The sequence below is a fragment of the Lates calcarifer genome, linkage group LG1 (assembly GCF_001640805.2).
Source record: "Lates calcarifer isolate ASB-BC8 linkage group LG1, TLL_Latcal_v3, whole genome shotgun sequence".
Taxonomy (NCBI): domain Eukaryota; kingdom Metazoa; phylum Chordata; class Actinopteri; family Centropomidae; genus Lates; species Lates calcarifer.
This window is the reverse complement of record NC_066833.1, coordinates 15,079,995-15,099,797: the sequence shown is the minus strand read 5'-3', so window position 1 is coordinate 15,099,797 and position 19,803 is coordinate 15,079,995. Positions and strand designations below refer to the sequence as shown.

The 19,803-nt window shown below is 40.2% G+C and overlaps 3 protein-coding genes and 1 long non-coding RNA gene across 5 annotated transcripts in view; 1 reads left to right on the top strand and 3 right to left on the bottom strand.

Annotated features, from left to right (window-relative positions):
• Window positions 1-241: 241 nt before the first annotated feature.
• LOC108880478 (uncharacterized) lies at window positions 242-3,513 on the bottom strand. Its single transcript, XR_001960488.2, has 3 exons — window positions 3,455-3,513; window positions 1,546-2,771; window positions 242-1,268 (listed from the first exon to the last, which is right to left on the bottom strand). It is a non-coding gene; the product is annotated as an uncharacterized LOC108880478 (long non-coding RNA).
• Window positions 3,514-3,920: 407 nt separating this feature from the next.
• Window positions 3,921-7,446, top strand: LOC108880469 (protein SIX6OS1). Of its 2 annotated transcripts, none has more exons than XM_018672004.2 (14): window positions 3,921-4,062; window positions 4,262-4,318; window positions 4,499-4,625; window positions 4,735-4,824; window positions 4,920-5,107; window positions 5,199-5,238; window positions 5,321-5,432; window positions 5,611-5,752; window positions 5,866-5,936; window positions 6,215-6,420; window positions 6,506-6,641; window positions 6,723-6,764; window positions 6,850-6,877; window positions 6,954-7,446. In XM_018672004.2, the coding sequence occupies exons 1-14, from the start codon at window positions 4,011-4,013 to the stop codon at window positions 7,064-7,066; spliced, it is 1,404 nt and encodes a 467-aa protein (XP_018527520.1). In that variant the 5' UTR covers window positions 3,921-4,010; the 3' UTR covers window positions 7,067-7,446. The 2 variants fall into 2 exon arrangements, with proteins under 2 accessions (XP_018527520.1, XP_018527519.1); XM_018672003.2 differs by having other exon boundaries at window positions 4,735-4,833.
• On the bottom strand, window positions 7,307-15,662 carry pfkla (phosphofructokinase, liver a). The gene is given in 23 exon segments (XM_018672002.2): window positions 7,307-8,046; window positions 8,147-8,252; window positions 8,352-8,451; window positions 8,599-8,710; window positions 9,017-9,078; window positions 9,166-9,330; window positions 9,728-9,880; window positions 9,975-10,062; window positions 10,400-10,470; window positions 10,562-10,708; window positions 10,830-10,893; window positions 11,080-11,144; window positions 11,241-11,366; window positions 11,591-11,683; window positions 11,778-11,873; window positions 12,010-12,118; window positions 12,200-12,244; window positions 12,823-12,875; window positions 12,877-12,989; window positions 13,292-13,481; window positions 14,229-14,306; window positions 14,404-14,477; window positions 15,374-15,662. Coding segments are annotated over 23 exon segments (2,343 nt in total). The 5' UTR covers window positions 15,459-15,662; the 3' UTR covers window positions 7,307-7,898.
• A 689-nt stretch (window positions 15,663-16,351) lies between these two features.
• Window positions 16,352-19,803, bottom strand: part of si:ch211-45c16.2 (mitogen-activated protein kinase kinase kinase 13) — a 30,479-nt gene continuing 27,027 nt past the window's right edge. Inside the window, 1 exon segment of the mRNA XM_018671992.2 lies at window positions 16,352-19,755. Coding sequence (XP_018527508.1) covers window positions 19,654-19,755 — 102 coding nt within the window. The 3' untranslated portion in view covers window positions 16,352-19,653.

The following is a 19,803-nucleotide window of genomic DNA, read 5'->3' as shown; positions in this document are numbered from 1 at the left end:
TCATGTAATACTGAAGAATTAACCATATGAGGAGGAAAGACTGACATACCCTTTTGTGTGAACTGACCTAACATTTTATTGTAACACATCAATGACTGGGACAGCACATCCATATAGTTATACTGTCCCATTTGACCTTATGTCCCAGTCACACTTAATTCTCCCTACCCCTAAAACTTGAAAGGCTAAGAACAGAGGTTGACGAAATTTGATGTCATGCAACATTAAATAGACCAGCAGGTATTTTCCAATGCTTTTATTTCACATATAACAAAATAGTGTGTAATCTAATGAATGATACTATAGATGGGTGTGGATGTGTTTGTGTGTGCATTCAAAGGAAAACAGACAAGACAATACGTTGACTCAAAATGGCAGCTGGGAGCGCATGGTGTGTGTGAAAGGTCACCAAAGTAGTGTATAAAGCAGGAGCTCTGAGTTTCCTCTTCTTGTGTGTGTGTATGTGTCTATGTTCAAGGGCAGTTTATGTAGGATAAAACGGGCCAAGTCAAAAGAAAGGTGAGTTGGTCATATGAAAAAACAAATCAAACCAAACCAAATCAATACATACACATCGACAAAAGTCAAAGGTGTGCTACCTGTGCGGCTTCTCACTTGTTCCCTCACAGAGTTAGCTGCTCAACACTAATTCTGTTTCGTGACTCCTGATGCTTGTAAAATCAGCTGGCAGGCTTTGTGTTGTTATGTAGTTATGTAAATTAAACTTGTTCATTAGTTAATCCACATGGAGGTCAGAGAGCGGCAACTCACACTGCAGTGATGAGAGGGAGAGTCAAGCTGTTGGTGCAACAATGAAGAGAAGAGTGACACAAAGCAGCACTGGGGTTTTGTTCCGGTGGCATCACAGGTCCTGGGCCACACTGTGACCAATGGTAGCTGGTTGTTAGGTGAATGGGCAGAGTTCATGTATAGGTGTGAGACCTGAGGACTTCTGGGAAGTTGAGGTTAGTTTAAATCACACAATGATTCATGTATGATGTCCCGGGGGGCCCTACACAGAGCATCCACGTTTCATTGTACACCAGGAAGACACTGTATCAGATGAGAGTGCCATGGTAGAAGGAGAGGAGGGAACCCACACAGGGACAGGACATGCTCCACAGGACAATGTTCCTTTGACTTGGTTATATCTCTGAGTTCCTTCTCTGTCAAAGTGATATATATGTCCACCACCTGACTCTTCTTCTTGCCCCAGGTGATGGTCAGGGTCACATAACAACTGTCTGGAGGAAGGCTCCAGCTTCCACCTGTTAAGAGATAATATGATAAAAGACTTTTACCTATGTGTAAGACAACAAAAAATACAATTCCCTTCATTTGTGTTTCTTATTTATTGGGAGCTAAACTATATAATAAACCACAGTAGAACTTTGGAGACTATGGGATAGATTTGTATTGTTAAAAGAATTTAATGTGATACCATCCCATCACTGGCATGGTCACACTTTAAGTACACCCTTTCCTTCAATAATAATATTGGGCATGTGGCATCATAATTTCCAAAGAATTTGACACCTCTCTTACCTTCACCTGTAGATGTGCAGAATTTAGTTCCATCCTCACTGCCTTGGTCCTTTCCAGACCCCCTCTCCACTTCAGAGTGGTAGATAATAATGGTCTCTGGTGGGGCTGCCCTCTCCTTCCATTTGAGGCTCCTCTACCTATGCCATGCTCTCACCTGATCCATTAAACTCTTCAACTCTCAAGTTACAGATGGGTGGCAAATTACAGAAAAAAAAACATAAAGTGTCTTATTAAGGTGTTGGTCCACCACGTGCTGTCAGCACAGCTTTCAGTGCGCCTTAGCACTTGTCAAGAATGTGATGAAGGATGAATTATCTGACCATTTCACTACCTCCACATCTGACAGTGTCATTTAGTTAATTTAACTATAGATCAGTTTCAGACTGCACTAGGTCCCAAGACTATTTGGACCTTGAAAATCAGCAGAAGCTTGTAAATATAATAGGGGTTAGTTTATAATAATAATAAACTAACCCCTTTTAATCAATTTAAATCTGTTTAACAGATACAGAGCAGTGTGAATGCATGTTTTCTTTTAAATGGTGTTGTCCCTTATGCTGTAGATGTATATGGTGACTTATATGTGCTTTTATTTTCTTATATGCACTGTAATCTCGGCATCCTTGTAAAAAGCTCACAATGGTCCTCCCTGTTTAAGTTAAAGTTGAAGAAGAAGATCTCTGTAGACCACTGCCTACTATTTTATTTTATTTGCCTTCATTTATTTTATAATATCCCTCTCTATGTAACTGTCGACGAACTGTTCTTGCTGACACAGTCTGATTACGTCCTGCGTTAACATTCTCAGTCACTTGTGTGAGAGTCGCTCTTTTGTTTTTCATTACATACTGCACTAATGCACGAGCATCATGGTCATTAAACGTACGCTGTCGACCACAATTTCCGACCCTATTTACTGATGTCTTCCCTGTGGATCTAAATGCAGCTGTCACTTTAGTCACTGTTCCTATTGAAACACCAGCCAGCTGAGCAGTCTTTGTGACTGAAGCTCCTGCCATCCGCGCTCCAACAATGAACCCTCTTTCAAAGTCACTGAGATCTTTGCCTCTCACCATCTTGATAAGTCAAAAATCAACTGGGCCTGGGCACTGCACCTACATTAGTTACGTGTCTCCACTTATTTAATGAGGTATTTCCTTTAATTTGTCAACTGTCAGTATGTCCACCCACTGTGCTTAAGTTTTAAGTCCAGTGAAGATTTCCAGCTGAATGCAAAGTTATAAAAGCACAAACACAGAAACACACACACAGAGAATTCTGTTAAGAGCAGCTTTGCATTTTTACAGTCACAATATTCTCTATGTACATGTAGCACATATATTGCACATACAGGCCACAGTGCGAAGATATTAAAAGTGCACAATATAATACAATACCCAGAATATAGTGGGGCAGTGTTACATACAACAGAATTGATATAAATATGTACTTAACACTAGTGAAAATCGATTATTTCATCCACATCGATCCATTTTCTTTGCAAAAATATCAGACATGGACTAAGACAAATTCTTTAAATACATACATTCACAAGAAAAAAGAAAACACAGGCGTCAGACACCATGGATGAGATGTATTTCTCCACTATTATACTAAACAAAATAACACAAAACTCCCATGGAACAGTATACAAAAGATCACACCACGTACGAAACGACATCATTATAATTTAGGCAGTGTACGCTTAACATCAACCCACCAGACGAGCAAACCCCACAGCAGGCTGCACAAAGCTCATTTGCAATCATGCAATTCGGTTAAAAGTTCAGAATCACAATCAAAGTGCTAAACCAGCTGGATTTATAATATTATAGTGTGCATCACCACTTTGCAGTGTGTGTCACCAAGGAATTATATGAGATGAGTGAGAGAAAGCATTGGAACTCACCAGCTCCGACCATACGTGCTCATTGGAGTTGGGCTCGGCTCAGCGGTGTAACACCAAAATAACGCCCATGGAAACAAACGTATGCTGCAGAAAAACAAGAGAGTGGGAACCTGTTACAGGTGGTGAAGTTCTCAGTGATATAAATTTTAATGAATAAATAAACATACAATTAAGTTGTGTTTACAAAAATCATTCTAGATTAGATGTGTTCAAATATGATTGGTCACTAGCTTTCAGGTACGAATTCAGTTTTTTATACAATCAGATTCGCTTTTATATGACCATCTAAACAGCTGATTGATAATAAAATGTTTTCCCAATGTACAAATAGTTAATTTAACGAACTTATATCGTGGACCTCTTAATTAAAATAAATTACAAGCATAAATACAGTTTCTTTCCATACATAATCGAGATGACTGAAACTCAGAAAGTCATTTCCTACTGAGGGGCAACGATTTTTTTTTTCTCTTAACGTCTGAATCGTTGACAGCAACAGCAATTTGTCCGAAAGTTCAGACAGGAATAAGCCAATGTCGCTAACGTTGGTGTAAAAATGAACAACCAGTATCCATTTAGTGATATCGACAGCCTTCTCTTTCAGTTTGGTGTGTTCGGGGTTTTTTTCTTTTTCTTTCTTCTTTTTTGAGTTAACTGTATTGTAATTTGATGTTTGTAAAGGTTTAGTTAGCTAGTGCTAGCTGTTGGGCTAATGAACGTCAGTAGCAAGCTAGCTACAATCAAAGTGAACAACTTAATGAGGTAGTGGCATTTTGAAGACATAAGATAACTGTTTGTATTTTGTAGCTCTTCAAACTCGGGAACTTTCCCAAAAGAAGAATGAAATCAACCAACAAATTAAAGGTATGCCACTAAAATAAGACCTCTATATGAAAGACTGACAATAACAGTTTAACAAATAAAGTAGCCTAAAGGCACACATCATGCAAGTTAGCTATATGATGGAGACCTTACTGTTTTTTGTCATAGCATTTTAATTTGTGTTAGATAGTGACACTCGAGTGTTTATATGTCTTTCATCAGTTTGCAGAGCTGACATTGCTGAGAAGAAGTCTTTCATTGAAACAATCCACAGAAACATGGAGAAGCTCGAGGAAGAAATGAGGGTGAAGCAGAACACTGTGACACATAATAAAGCAAATGCAAAAAGGTATGATGACTAGGCCAAGCCGCAGTGGATCAACATGACACACAAACTGCACATATTGGTATAAACAGTTCTGTAAAAGATGTAACTTGATGTAACCATGTAACTTTAGCATGAAGGCAACAAACAGCCTCCTTCTTCAGTATGAGCAGACGCTGAAAGCAGAGCTGGAGAGCACAGAAGCCAGCTACAACCATGACATGTGGGTTCAGTAAGTTATCATGTATACATATTAATACATCTTTTGTGTGCTCTAACAAAAAAAGCTGAATTGTTCTCAAATTGTAACCCATCAAGGACTGTCTACGAAGAGCGAATTGCAAGCTACAGAGAGATATACCAGTCACATGAAGAATATTATTACCAAAATCCTCTGGCTCAAAAGCTCCTGAGGCTGCAGGCTGAAACAGAGGAGATTGAGAGTAGGATCAAGGCCTATGATGACAAAATGACAATGAAACAAACAGAGCTGGACCATTTTACTGGTAAAACTTTTTTACATTTTCACAACTTGCTCAGGTAGAGCTGAAGTATTTACAGCTCTTAATGCAGTTGATTTCTTTTCTCCCTGACCAGGTCCAGCAGTCAATTCTTCTTCCATGGAGAAACCAGACAGGTGTTAATCTGATAAAGAATAATAACACATAGTCTCAGACACAGCATATTTTCTCTCTGATTGACTCTGTTTTTCTTTGTAGTGTGTCTGGCCAGCAGCCCATAAAAGAGCCAGAGAAACTGTTATATTCTCAGACAGAGGTGGACAGTGATTATGCTATTGACATTTCCTCTCTACATCTCAACCTCACAAAGGTACTCAGATGATATAAGTCAAAACTACTGGCATTTCAAAGCTGTCTAAATTCCAGCAACTGTCAAATACTTAAAATGTAGTCTGATGCCAGTTGTAAACACTGCCAGTGCAAAATGTTTGTTCTTAAGATAGTTCTGTAAAATAATATTATATTAACTAGCCAAACTTTTTTGACAGGAACAGATCGCACAGAATGGTCATACAGTATCTGTAGAGGCAAATGCTGGAGAAGAGGAACACATGGTTGAGGATACTGCTGCCTGTAGTCCTTACCCAGAAAAAGCAAGCAGTGAGCTGTCATTATATGAACTGTTGGATGGTGAGCAGAGAATAAATCTGATATAGCATTTCAGCTAATGCCAGCACCATGTTCTTTATGTTTTGGTGTTTGTGTTGCATAAAACATCACCAATAAAATATGTATTTCTTCAGAGCAAAGTTGGGCGGATGAGGTGCACAAGGATGAGCAGGAAAGGGAAACAGAAGCGCAGGACCAAGCCATGGTAATGTTTGTCGACTATACAGAGACTCACCTTAAAATGGCCACTTTCCCCAGTTTATCAAAAACATTTTGCCTCTTACCACTGATATCTTTACTAGAGTATCTGTATCCACCCAAAAGTAGCAGAGATGAAAATATTTATTTACAGTGACATTCCACTTTTATATGTTAAAATCAGGTAGTATCAAATAGACACAGTGTCATTATTGTCTACGCTACAAATTAAATGGTTTTAAAGGTTTCCACCCCTCCTGTGTGTTTCTGGTGTTTTCTGCATAGGAACAGCAGTCTGCTGTGTCAGAGGTAGAGGAGGTGGTGGAGGACAAGGTGGAGGAAAGAGGTGGTGCAGATGAAGATCAGACACCAAGAGAAGAGGACAATGAGGGACTCCCTGCTTTTCCTCAGTCATCACCACAGGAAACTAATCCTCAGTCCTGCCTGGCAAAAATGAGTGTTATACCCTCAACCCCGACTTTCCAATTTAAGTAAGGTTTTGTCTAAGTTGTCCTACACTTTAAACCACTGCCACTGCAGCTATTGAGAGCTTTGTGTTTCATGTGTTCACTTCAGCTTTAGCCCTACAAGCTCCCCACATCAAGGGTCCTCTGATACCACATCTCCAGCTTTCCTGTTCTCTATGACCCCTGATCATAGCACGCCAGGCTTCTCTGGATTTGGATTTGATGTGAGCACATCACAGGATGAGGTGAGGAGCGAGCAGAGGGTATAAGTGATTTGACAGAAATCAATGTTTCTTAGTTGGAATTACCTCCCGGTTTCTTTACAGGCCACACCATTTGCTTTCACTGGCTCTTTTTTCAACGAGAAGGTACTGCATTTTTTACTGAAACCCCTCTTTGTTTCATATAGTACTCTTAGAACAAAAATACCAAACTCTGTTCATTTGTTTTCAGAAAACTGAAGAATCAAAGTCTTCAAGCTGTAAGTATCAAATCAAATCTGTTTTTGTGATGTGTGTTACCTGCTTTGACCTACAGGTGTGTGCATCATTTCGCAGGCCCTGAGTTTCTGTTTGGCCAATCAGAGCAAAGTGAAGACTTCCAATTTGACTTCACCTCCAAAACCCCTCAGACAACTAACAAAGATTTTCCTTTTTCATTCAACTTTTGAGAGTTCCAAGAAAAACATCAATATGATTAATTTATTTGGTTGTAAGACCAACTCCAGCTTGTTATCTCCACTAATGTTCTCATGTAGAGGGGCAATGAGGGGAAATTTGCAAGATGTTACTTCTCTAATAGCATTTTTATTTTTCATTCTGTTAAATGGTTCCTATGTATTTGTCTGTCTAGAGTTAATAGCTTTTTTAAAAACTATTCACATTACAATGAACATATTTCTAACAGCATCACCACTGAATAACGTTTTATTGAAGATAGAGATACATCAAAATAATACACAAGTCCATATTGCTTTACAGATTTCTCTATTCTAAGTACAGTATTTGGAAAGTTGAAAATTTTTACTTTGTAATAAACTACTTATTGATATTTTGTGATTTGCTGTTCAGTTTGCACTAATGGGGGACAGAAGCAGTGTTTCAGTCCTACAGTGTATAAATAAAATGAAATTAACACCTCACTGGCTCCATGAGTCACACAGTCACACGCTGACATAAGTGGCTCAGCATTTGGTGTCAGTGAAGTCAAAATTTCTTTTGTGTGTTATTTTGAAAGCAACACGTGCAATCTGCTTTGTATAATACCTGGTTGTCTTTTTATGGCAGTGATTTGACTATAAAAAGACTCGCTTGGCACAAGTAATGACAAAATGTTCTGCATTGAAAGCTTCACTCAGTAAGTGAATACCTGAAGTACACTTTTATGTTATTTACAATACTGCAGTTACTATGACACTGATAACAGACTTAAGATGGCTTTATATGTGTGACGGAGAGATAAGGGTTAAAAAGTGCAGAGAGTATACTGTAGAGTCAGACAGCCTAGAACCCAGAGTCGATGCTGATGGAGCGTCGAGTCACATGTTCAATCTCTCCTGGGACGTATTCACAGAAGCTGGTTTGATACTTAGCCAGCATTTTAAGCATCGGTCGCAGATTAAACCACCACTGGACCTTGGGCATCCGGTGCCTGAAAACCAGTGGCATACAGTTATCCGCATCATTAATAATTAATAACTAATTCATAATTAACAATTATTATTTGACAAAAAAAAACTGAATTTGCTTACTCAAAATCAGTCACGGCCTTCAGTTCAGTGACAGGCATGAATGAGATGACCTTCCTGTTGAGGCCAAGCACACATGCTGTGTCTGGTGAGTTGGCAAACACACGGCCTGATGGGGAAAATGGTGGAATCATTACATAACTCTGGTTTGACTTTAGGTTTCTGAGCAATTTATTACACAAACTATGATTTTATTCAGTAATTTTACCTTGTCTGTAGTTTTCTGTCAATCTCTCTGAAATCCACTGGATAGCCCTCACACCCAACTTCGTCCCAAAGTTTCGATCAAAGGGAGAGGGTGCCCCTCCCTGGAGCACACACAAACCGAGTATAAATATGCTCCAAGACACTGTCACTTCACAGTTTAACTTATATTTTCAATATAACTGATATCATTTTAAGGTGCTAAGCTGTGTTCTACGTAAATGGATGAATCTCATATGGTGGCTCCATACCTGCTGAAGGTGTCCCAGCACATTGACTCTGCAGTCAAAGATGCCTTTCCCCTCTGATGAGTACAGCCTATGGATGAAATCTGTTGTGTAGTTTTCGTGGCATTTTTCATTCCTGCCATAACAGAAAATGATCAACAAAGGAAAAACTACATGTGATAATGTTTCATACTGTGTGATATCTTTTAAATATTTTTTCACCATGCTAACACACTAAGCTAAGGTTCCCCTGATAAATATTACATGCTAAACATCAGCATCAATGACTGTATATAAAGATCTTTTCATATAATCACTGATGTGTATGTTGGAACATAAGAGAGTTGGAACATGAAGTAAAAGATGCACAGACACTTTTTTCCATTAGTTTGAGCAAACAGCACTGCATGAGCATCTGTATGGCTAAAAAAGTGTTATGTACCTCAGTACTAGACCTCGCTGGATGTCCTTCTTCATCTTCTCAGCTAAATGCTCCACATTGGTCTGTCAAAACGCCAGATAATTAAAAAGAAAGAAAGGAGTGAACATGAAAGATAAAATAAACAGCACAGGCTTTTCTTTTGGTCTTACCTTTAGATCGTGGATGTTGATGGGTTCCTCATAGATGTAGGCTGCGTCAGCACCCACAGCTATACCAGTGGAGGTTGCAAGATAGCCACAGTATCCACCCATGGTCTCAACCACAAACACTCTTCTCTTGGTCCCAGTGGCAGACTGCTTGATCTTGTCACAGCCCTGATGAGGAAATTTAAATGGTAGCATTAAAGGGGACAACTGAAGGCAGGGTCAAAGTGTGGGTCAATCAGAAAGAAGGATTTTTTTTGGAGAAAGCACTGCTGCTGTCTTATTTATGAGCTTTTACCAGGTGTGGTGCTTAATACAGAACCACAGGGGTTAACCAGAGGACCGCCTGTCTTAATCTCCCCCCTCTCAAAGTTTAAAGTGAAAAACTAAATCTCTTAAATGCTCACTGTCACCTCTGTTTTGATGGTGTATGAGGAGTTCAAAGTCTAGCTCAGTAATATAGCAGCTCATATTTGACATGCTCTTTTCTGGCATGGTTCAGTCCCCATTCATCTTAATCCTGAAACATCAAAGTGACACAGTTAATGTGCCATCTGCTCAGTGTTACCTCCATGGCAGCATTGACAGCAGTGTCTGCTCCCAGGCTGAAGTCAGTTCCAGGGACGTTGTTGCTGATGGTGGCAGGGATTACACACATGGGGATGCAGAGCTCATCATAGCGACTTCGGGCTTCAAACAGCTGCAGCACACCTTCGTATGCCTTTGAACATCATCAAGGAGTACACTGAAAACCACTCTGATTCAACACTGACACTGTGTATTAATACACTACCTACACACAACCAATACTCTACCTCAAACCCTCCAATTACAAGCAGAGCAGAGATGTTGTACTTGGCAATAGTTTCCACAATCTTCTCCATGTTTTTGTTTGGAAGAGTCCTGAAGGACAAGAAACAGATATTTTTTAAAAAAATCACTGTCCAGGGCCTGTGAAAATTTAATTATTAACTTAATTATTTTCTTCTCCGCTTTGTCAGGTGTGAGAAAATAACTCACAGATTTGGCTTGGAGACCAAATATTTTTACCAGACATCCTATTACGGTATAGGTAATTAGGTAAATTAAAATGAAAATAATAAATTGATGTTTTTAGTGAACCTCGCAAATTGTTAATTATTTTTCTATTCTAATCTTTATGTAAGTAAAATACCTATCAGTTGGCATCCTGGCAGAATAATGCATTAGTTTATTGAAATCAAAGGGTCCTGTTACTCACCGTTTTGTCCCCAACAGTGAGCCCCCTTGGCCCGTCCATCCTGCCACTTTGTGCCATTCCATCTCATAAACCTGCCGGCAGACAGCTGTCAGTACACAACAATTTCATACATTACTAAAACCCACTGCAGGGTGGTAAAGACGGAGAAATAGAAGGAATCACCGTTCCGTTGGCAAGTCCTTGATATCCGTCCTGGACAGCGTAGACCTTGTGTCCGTGGGCGAGTGCTATTCTCACAGCTGACCTCACTGCTGCGTTCATCCCTGGAGCTGGAGCTCCCACATTCAGAATGGCCAGAGAGAAATTGCTCTGCAGGGAACATGAGTCAGATATTATTAACACATTTGACTTTACCTTTTGTCATTCTTTTACATGTTTTATACCATACAGTATGTGTGTGTGCACACGTTTGTGGTAGTGAGAGACCTACCGCAGACTGGGCAGGCCTCTGAAAGGCAAGGAGCTTGTAGATGTTCCAGTTGTTCTCAAAACTCCTGCAACAGCATCATTAGTTTTAGCTTTGTCTTGTTTTTTATTTGCACATGAAAAACAACAATCGCTTGCATGGTAAATTTACAAGGGACTTATAAAGGTTAATTGACATACATCAAGGCAGTTATGCATAATGAGATATGAATGATACAACTATTCAGTACAGAATAAATCTCTAAAGCTCTCACCCTCCACGTAGTTTGATAGTCTCATTGAACCTCTTCTCATTCATGGCTGTCTGCACCAACTTAGTCTGCGAACAGTGGCAAAAAATTGAAAAATACAGCAACCTCTCACTGCTGGTGTTTGTGTCTGCCAAAATCAATAAGTAGAGAAGAGAAATACTCACCATCTCCACACACTCCATTAGAGGGAGACGAACAGCGTGGTTACCTGATAGGCCGATGACACAGGCTGGGGTGTCGGGGGAGGCCTCCAACAGGGCAACCACCGCCTCCACACCCAACTTACTGCTCTGGAAACACAGGTGTTCACATACATGTCAGTTTAAATATGATTACCAGCAGTTAACCTCACACACTGATTTAGACCAGTAGTAAACCAGATCTTTATTTGTGGTGTCTTATTAAATGATCAGATGTAATTGTAAAATATTTCCCTGGCAATGGTAAAATGGCTGTATAAATGATATGGGAGACAGACTTCAATTTGACAGTTCACATCTGCAGTTTAACTCACCAGTATCCTGTCAAACGCTGAGGGAGTTCCTCCTCGCTGAACATGGCCGAGTACTGTCACTCTGGTGTCATAACCCAGCCGCTTTACCACCAGCTTCAAACACACATGGAAGCTTGTCAGTGTATTATGAGTATTCATTCACTGTGTCACTCACATTCTTACGTTTCAGGCTTTTCTTTAGACTCACATCTTTTATATAAGTTGAGGAGATGGGTTTGCCATTTATGTCAATGGCTCCTTCTGCAACAATTACAATGTTGAGTCTTGACCCCTTTATGCGGCTCTGAAGGTAAACAGACACACACGCATTAGCCAGTAAGTCACTGAGCACAATCCTGCTCGTAAATCCTGTATTTCGTCTCTATTCCTGAAATGCTTGTAGACCTAACTTACACTGTAGCATAGGTTTTATGTCTTACCCCCTCTAAACGGGCACACATGCGGTCCTCCCAGCCCTCCTGAGGAGGAGCCTCTGGAATAAAGAGCCAGTCTGCCCCAGATGCCAGCGCTGACACCAAGGCCAGATACCTAGAGCAACAGCACAATACTTTATGTTTTATTCAGTGGCAGAGTTTAAATGTTAGCAAAATGAGTCAAGGCATTACTCACCCACAGTGTCGCCCCATGACTTCCAAAACAAAAGTGCGCTGGTGGCTGTGGGAGGCACACAACAGTTATACTGAAACAGGCTTTAAAGCATACAAACAGATAATTTTCAGATAGCAGCAGCAGCATACTGAGATGCAAGGGTGCAAGTCTGGGCAAGCTCATAGAAGTCATATCTAACAGGCTTGAATGGGGGAGTTTGGTTATAAGAAAATTTGGCTCAGATGACTGCATTCCATTAACAATAAATCATTACATTATGTAGATATCAGTATAAATTAAGATGACTCTGATATAGAACTGACGCTAACAATCATCTTCATTATTAGTTTACCTGTAGATTACTTTTACGATTAATCAAAAAAAACAGGGATAGCAGTTTACTATCATATATGACAAAGAAAATAAGCAAATCCTCACATTTAAGAGGCTGGAACCAGAGAGTGTTTAACATTCTTTGATCACCAAACCATTGTGTACCGACCGTTCATTTTCTGTTGACTAACTAATAACTGTTTTGAAGCTGGATACCACTACATCTGTTATTGCTATAAATATGTCTCTTTACATTTTCTCCATTAAAGTACCACTGTGCTGCCACTGTTCAATATCACACAGTGTCTGACCTCTGTGCAGTGGTCATGATGGCATCTATTATCTCCATGATGCGGTGCAGCGCAGGAGTCGGCTCCGATGGTCATGTCAGTGCCGCAGAAGTCATTGTCTATGGAGCCCACAAGACCCACGATGTTCAGGTGATCATGCTGCTTGGCCAGAGTGTCTGTGATCCGACCTGAAGGAGCATACACACAATAGAAATGTTGTATTTGTGGCTTACAATTATATGCACTTTTAAAAAGAATATACTTATCATCTTAATATTACAGAATAAGCCAGAGAATGATTGATAATTATAAATGGCGGCTTGGTTGATGATACGGCTTTGTAATTGTCAATATAGAGTACCGATGTTGACATGAATTAAAGATGATTACATACTCTGAGGAATGAAGTGATGCAGTAAGAGTACAAAATGGGGGTACATTTTTTATGGCTCACTGACAAGTTGACAATAGTGTCTTGAGAGCACTTTACCTTTCTGCACGAGCTCCTCCAGCAAACTGCTCCACTCATTGCGGAAGATGTTGGCTCCGGTGAGGCTGCCATCTCCACCGCACACACACAGGTTGGTGATGCCTTTCTTCACCAGGTTGAAGGCGGCGGCAAGTCTCCCTTCACGGGTTGTGAACGCCTTGCATCGAGCACTACCAATCACAGTCCCACCCTGCAGCAGCAGCAGCAGAGACGTCATTAGAAAAGTCACAAACTAGTTCGGCTAAGGCAGACAGAACACTGGAATCCATCATTGACAAATGCCATGCAAAAAAACAGAAACATTTGTTTTTGCTCTGGCTCCTGAGGGGATTTTTGGTGACCTGGATGCAAGTGGCTAACTGACACACTTTATGATGCACTCTGATGACAAACATGAACTGCAATCACACCCAGCAAGATACAGAATCTGTATCTACTACGTTTTAACAGGACCACAGTTGCACTGAGATTAAGTGACTTAATCACAACAATTCAAACACAACCATTAAAGTGGCTTTAGAGAGGGTAGCATGTGCTCTTCAATATACTAGCTACACAAATCCAAGACAACTCATACTATCAGGCAGTGCAAAAAGGACAGTGGGATTGGTTAGAACTTTATCTTGAATAGTGCAGCTTGCTGCTTCTTTAACTGATAAGGCCTCAAGCACATGCAGCAAGACCCCTTAGCAGGTTATTACCAGTATTAGACAGATGAGAGAAGATGGAGGGAATAATAAAAATCCTATTAAAACCATAAAAAGAGAGATAAAATGAGAGAATTAAGACAGAAACAACATCAACTCTAAACCATCATCCCATTCAGGCATTTTTTACAGAAGGAATTTTCACGTGACAGTAGGATAAACACTGGTGTAAATAATAAAACATTAATGTCATAACCACCTTCCCCACCACTGATGAGATTTTAACCTACCTGTTGGATGATGTTGGTCACACTGTGCCAGTGTGCCAGTTTGATGTTGTCTCCTCCATCCACCAGGCCCTGGTATCCCTGAAAAGTAAAAGTGTGTAAGACTGATCCAAATCAAACAAGAATAAAGACCTAACTCAGTGTGTATATTCAGTGGGTTCACAAACAGGATGTTTACCTCATAAATAAGATAGACCTTGGCCCCCACGTAAATTCCCATTCGGGTCACAGCTCGGACAGCAGCGTTCATCCCTGGGTCGAGGACAGTTGCACAAAAAACATTAAGATTCAACTCTGCCTCTTGTGTCATTACACACAAGCGATTGCACCATGGCTCTGCATGAGGAAATCAAACACTGTGGCTGATGTGACTTCATTATCAGTTACTGGGCGAAGGTGCCATCTGCTTTGTGGACACTGCAACCACAGGCCCTAGTAGGATTTACTTGAACAGTAGGATTTGATAACACAATATAAGTTATCAGTGGTCCAAGAAGTACTCATATCTTACTGTACTTAATTAGAAGTAGGAATACCACAGTGTAAAATCACAAATCAATGCATTTTAAATTTTACTTAAGTAAAAGTGTTAGCATCAGTTTATATTTAGAGTACCACAGTGAAAGTACACATAATTCAGAATATTATACTGTAATAGATCACTGGACATTATTATCAGTGAATTAATGAGTACATCAGTTTATTGTTGCAGCTGGTTAAGGTGGGGCTAATTTTAATGACTTTACACACTGCTGAGTAGGAGATCAATAAAGTCTTATCTTAACACATAGTCATTTATTTGTTGAGTACATTTTGCATTATTAATCTCAACAGTAAGTAAAGTAACTAAAGTTGTAAAATAAAGTTAATGGAGTAAAAAGTACAATTATTAGCCTCAAATTTGAAGTTGCCCATACAGCCCATACATGACCTTTGACCCGAAAGCACACAGTTAATCACATAGATGAAGGTTAAACAGTTGTCACTGTGCAGCTGCGTTTTGATCAGACTGTCGGGTGACATTTAACTCACAGTAAACTGAGTACTACTGTTTCCTTCCCAGGTTAACATGTTGCAGAAACCTCGCTCCACACATACTTAAAGGCTACAAACTGCATTATTATGTCATTTTGGCGTTGTTAGGTCACCTTGTGCATCTCCGCCGCTGGTCAGCACTGCTATGGCCCGACCAGCTCCCGTCATCTTCAGCTTCTCTAAGTCCATCGAGGACATTTTGATCTCGTCAACTTAAAACAGGAAAACTGCACGAAAAGCGACGAAATGTCTATTAAAAAGCAAAAGTAAGCGGTTGGTTTGGTAGATCCGAGGCTGATCCAGATGTCACTTCCTCCTTGGCAGCAGGTTAACCCTCAGTTAACACACCGCAGTTACACTTCTCCGCGGTTTGACTCCGCCCTGTCCAAAGGAGAGTGCCCCGAGTGCACTGTGCGTTCATTTTATAACCCAGCACCGTCCGGCGACACACTTTTCCATATATGGGTCTGTCTTTTCTCATAAACCCCGTCCACTCGCTCAACGCTGAAGTTTGCAACAGGAAGAGAGCCACCGCACGTATAACACGGACTAATTTCAACAGGTATGATTGCGTTAATTATCATTCCAGGATATAGACCCGCCCACGGATTTGAACGTTTCTTTTTGTGTCTTCATTTTTTAAATTGTTTAGAATAGGTACGCAGTCATTATTCTATTTTTCTGTTGTTTATATTCCCACTTAACATTACTATTATCATCAACACTGCCGTTTCATCCTAGTGTTTTTTAAAATGTATGTAAAACTAGAATAATTGTGAAGAACTTTAGAACTAAAGATGCTTAAGATGTTAAAATAAATAAATATAAATACATTTTAACTTGTAGTAACTCATCAATTCTGATATTGTTTAGAGAGAAAATCTTAAAATGTGAAAAATTTCTGACTTTAAGACCACAGAGATAAAGATGATGACATTTGAATGAGTAAATGTGGAAGAAAAAGTAAGAGGCATTTCTTGTGTCTAAAACTCCATAAATATAATGTAACTGATTAATCTATCAATTAATATTAATTATGTTGATAAAAACCAGCAATCATTTTGGTCAGGGAGGAGACGGACCACAGTGTCTTGGGTACAGTACATCAGCATTTATTCCATGCAGTTGTTTGCTCTGATTTTATTCTCCCAGATACCCATTGCACTGTACACTGGATAATACAGGAAACTGACAGGATTGGTTGATCGTAATGCCATTCAACAGGAAAGGGAGTTGGAAATGAGAGTAACAAAGAAACGGATGTTTGATACACGGGATGAGGCGACATGATGTCCACAGTTAGAGACAGTTTCACAGAAATTAAGTAACTGGTATTTTGATTAAAAATGAGAGGAAGGGATCACTGCAGAAGTACAGAAATCAGCATCACACGTGCCTCCAGGCTTTAAGTTTCATTTACCCTGCTGTGACAGTCACATGACTGGCTTTTGGTTGGAAACAGAAGTGATTCCTTATAACCTATGTCTAGATTAAAAAAAAAAAATTTAGGAACACTTGATGTTACTAATTACTGATGTAAAGTCTGTAAAATCAATTCTTCATCTGCAGTGATGATCTAAATGATGAATGGTCCCATGTTGGGAAAATGATATGACAATGCCTTCATTTTCACATACAAATACTGTCCTCTTCCCATACCAATTCATTGTGCTTCCTTTAAATAATACTTTTCAGGAAAAATCATAGGTCACAACATTTCTAAAGCTGCCTGAAATTAAAAAGAACACTGCACCTTACCAGTCATTCATAATAAATTAATTCAATAATCATGTAGGCCAGCTACAAAGAAAAAAAAAAGAATCAAAATTAAATTAAACCTTTACAACAATCATACTTCACAGGATATATGCCAGAAAGACAATGTTATTAACAGCTTGATCGGACTACCCAGTCATTACAATACACCAGGTTATTACACACAAACGTAAACAGAATGAAGGTCAAAGGAGGTTTGAGGAAAGGCAGCAGCTGTTTTCAGTACCAGGTGTAAGCCTTTCCAAAGCATTTAAGCAAAGAAAAAAAAGAGAAAGAAAAAAAAGGGTAATTTATCCATCAGTACAGTTTGAGATTTACCTTGTGCTACTCAGTTTGTGTGACTCACCCTCCTGCAGTGTTCAATACTGATGTGATACAGATTAAAGAATTTCCTGCTCATTTTCAACCAGTCGGCTGGTCGTCGGCGACAGAAGCTCGAGGCTCTGTCAGAGCTGTGCGCAATACGTTAAGAGAAGAGGGACAGAAAGAGAGGACAAAAACAGATCACATTACATTTACAGATGTTTATGTACAGGAGTAACTAACACTGAGATGAGGTTGTTGAAAACCAAGAGCAGCTTAACTGCTCTGTGGCCTTGTCTCTGGCTTATATTCCTTAGTGTAGAATCTCAGCCGTCTGCATACACTTGAGCTGACATCTTGACATCATGATCATTAAATTCAACCCTGGCTGGCTATTTTTCAACCACAAACTCATGAGGGTGAATGACAAACACTCAAACAGGGATAAAAAATAAAGCTCCCACAGATGCAGTATCCCTTTTCAAGGACGACCAGACATAAAAAGTCATATTGCTGGCATTCTGAGATTAGGATGGTCAACATGGGATAAATTACCTTCAGTAGAAAAAAGGAATGGAGCCTGGACATTTACATAACACAAGGCAAACTAAGACACCGTAAGTGTCTCCATCTAGTGGCTGCATCGCCCCTGCTCTCAATCACCAACATAAGACCTGAGCACCGAGCCCCGGAAAGACGAGTTCACAAAAAACTATTTAAAAATATAGCATCTATACTACGCTGTTTGACACTTGCTGCTCTCCCCTAGCCACCAGTCACTGTGTTGTGTCTAGCCAGCTAGACGCCTCGGATCCTGAGCAAGCAACTTCTTTCTCACCTGAGTGCCAACCTGTGTTATTGCTGTTTTTATTCACTACAGCACAGAAAATAATTTGCATTTTTGGACAACACGCATTAGACAGTATAAATTACCCTGCTAGAAAATGGTACATGGGAGATTTTGCCCAGTGATTTCAAGAAATGGGATACTGCACCTGGATTGCAACTAAAATACTCTACATGTCTACATAACATTAATGTCCAGCAATAAAGGGTTGAACATCAAGGCTATCCGAAAGACCTTTTTTTTCTAAATATTTCTACATGGTCCATAATATGTGCCGCTCAAAGAACATTCCTACATACAATAATTGGTCCAGTCCAGTTTCTCACAGTCCTCGCACAATCCTGAGATGAGACTTGAAACTGTAATGTCCAATGGAGAGGAAAGGGCTTTGCGTTCCCCCATACACACACCGCACACACACACACACATTGATAACTCCCTAAATAACTCTGGTCATGACATCTGATTGATGATGACGTTGGCGTGTCTTAGAGAGAAGGATGAGCAGGGTCGGAGAAGAAGAGTCTCTTTTTTTTTTAAGTTTTCGTCAGCTGTCAGGTGAGTCTTCATCTCTGTTGCTCTGCTAGCTTGTCCACTTCATGCAGTCTTCTGGCAGCTTTTTGCGTTTTGTGAGCTGCACAGACATGCTTAGACAGGGTGGGGGGTGGGGGTCCTGAATGACTGATGATGACACATACGGTGGTTTTAGGGGAGGGAGAAAGTCCGGTTTGCGAGGCAGGTTGTTTCATGCTGGTGTTCACACTGTTTCCGTGAGCTCCATGTTCCCTGTTGGGGATGGGGATGGAGGTGGAAGGAGGCAGGGGTGTACTGGGGTTCTGCACTGTGAACTCATGATAAAGCAGGTTGATCAAACTTAAGTAAGAGAGAGTGTTGGTTGGGGTTTTGGGTCTAAAACAGTGAGATGCTGAGAGTGACTGCAGCCAGATCAAAAGGCTTGTCGTGACACTTCTTGTCTCCGTCAGTCACCTGAGAGACCAGCAATCGCATGAATTTTGTAATTTCACACAGTTGTCAGCCTCACATAAATCAGCACTTAAACACTTAATCTTTTCATCATCATCATCATCATCTACATTTTCATCCAGTCTCAGTCTCTCCCTGACACACAGTTAGCCCATGCTCAGTTTCAAAATGTCATTTTTTTTTTCTCTGTTCCGATCAAAGAACAAACAGAGGTCCTGAATTTTCCTTCAAAACTCAGACAAAAATAAATTATGAATGTTACACTATCTACTGTACATTATCATTCAAAAGGGAATCCCTGCCATGGGTTGCCTGGATGCTGTGCTAAAGATGAGGGGGAGGGGAGGGTTAAGGGAGGCTCTGGGAGAGATTGCAATGGGCTTTGCTATATGAACATCATCCTCTTATTGCTGTATTTTCTGCAGGGCAGAGTGGGACACAGTGGCCTCCAGGCAAAAACAGAACTGCGCCCTGGGGCGGGTTTCACCACGAGGAAGGAGCCCCGACTTTGTTGTTTCTAATGGTGGCATCGGAGCACTCTGCTTCTGACGAATCACAGTCTGAGTCTCCAAACTGTAGCGGGTTCTGAGAGAAAAGTGGGACAGAGAAGACAGAGAGACATTATCACACAAG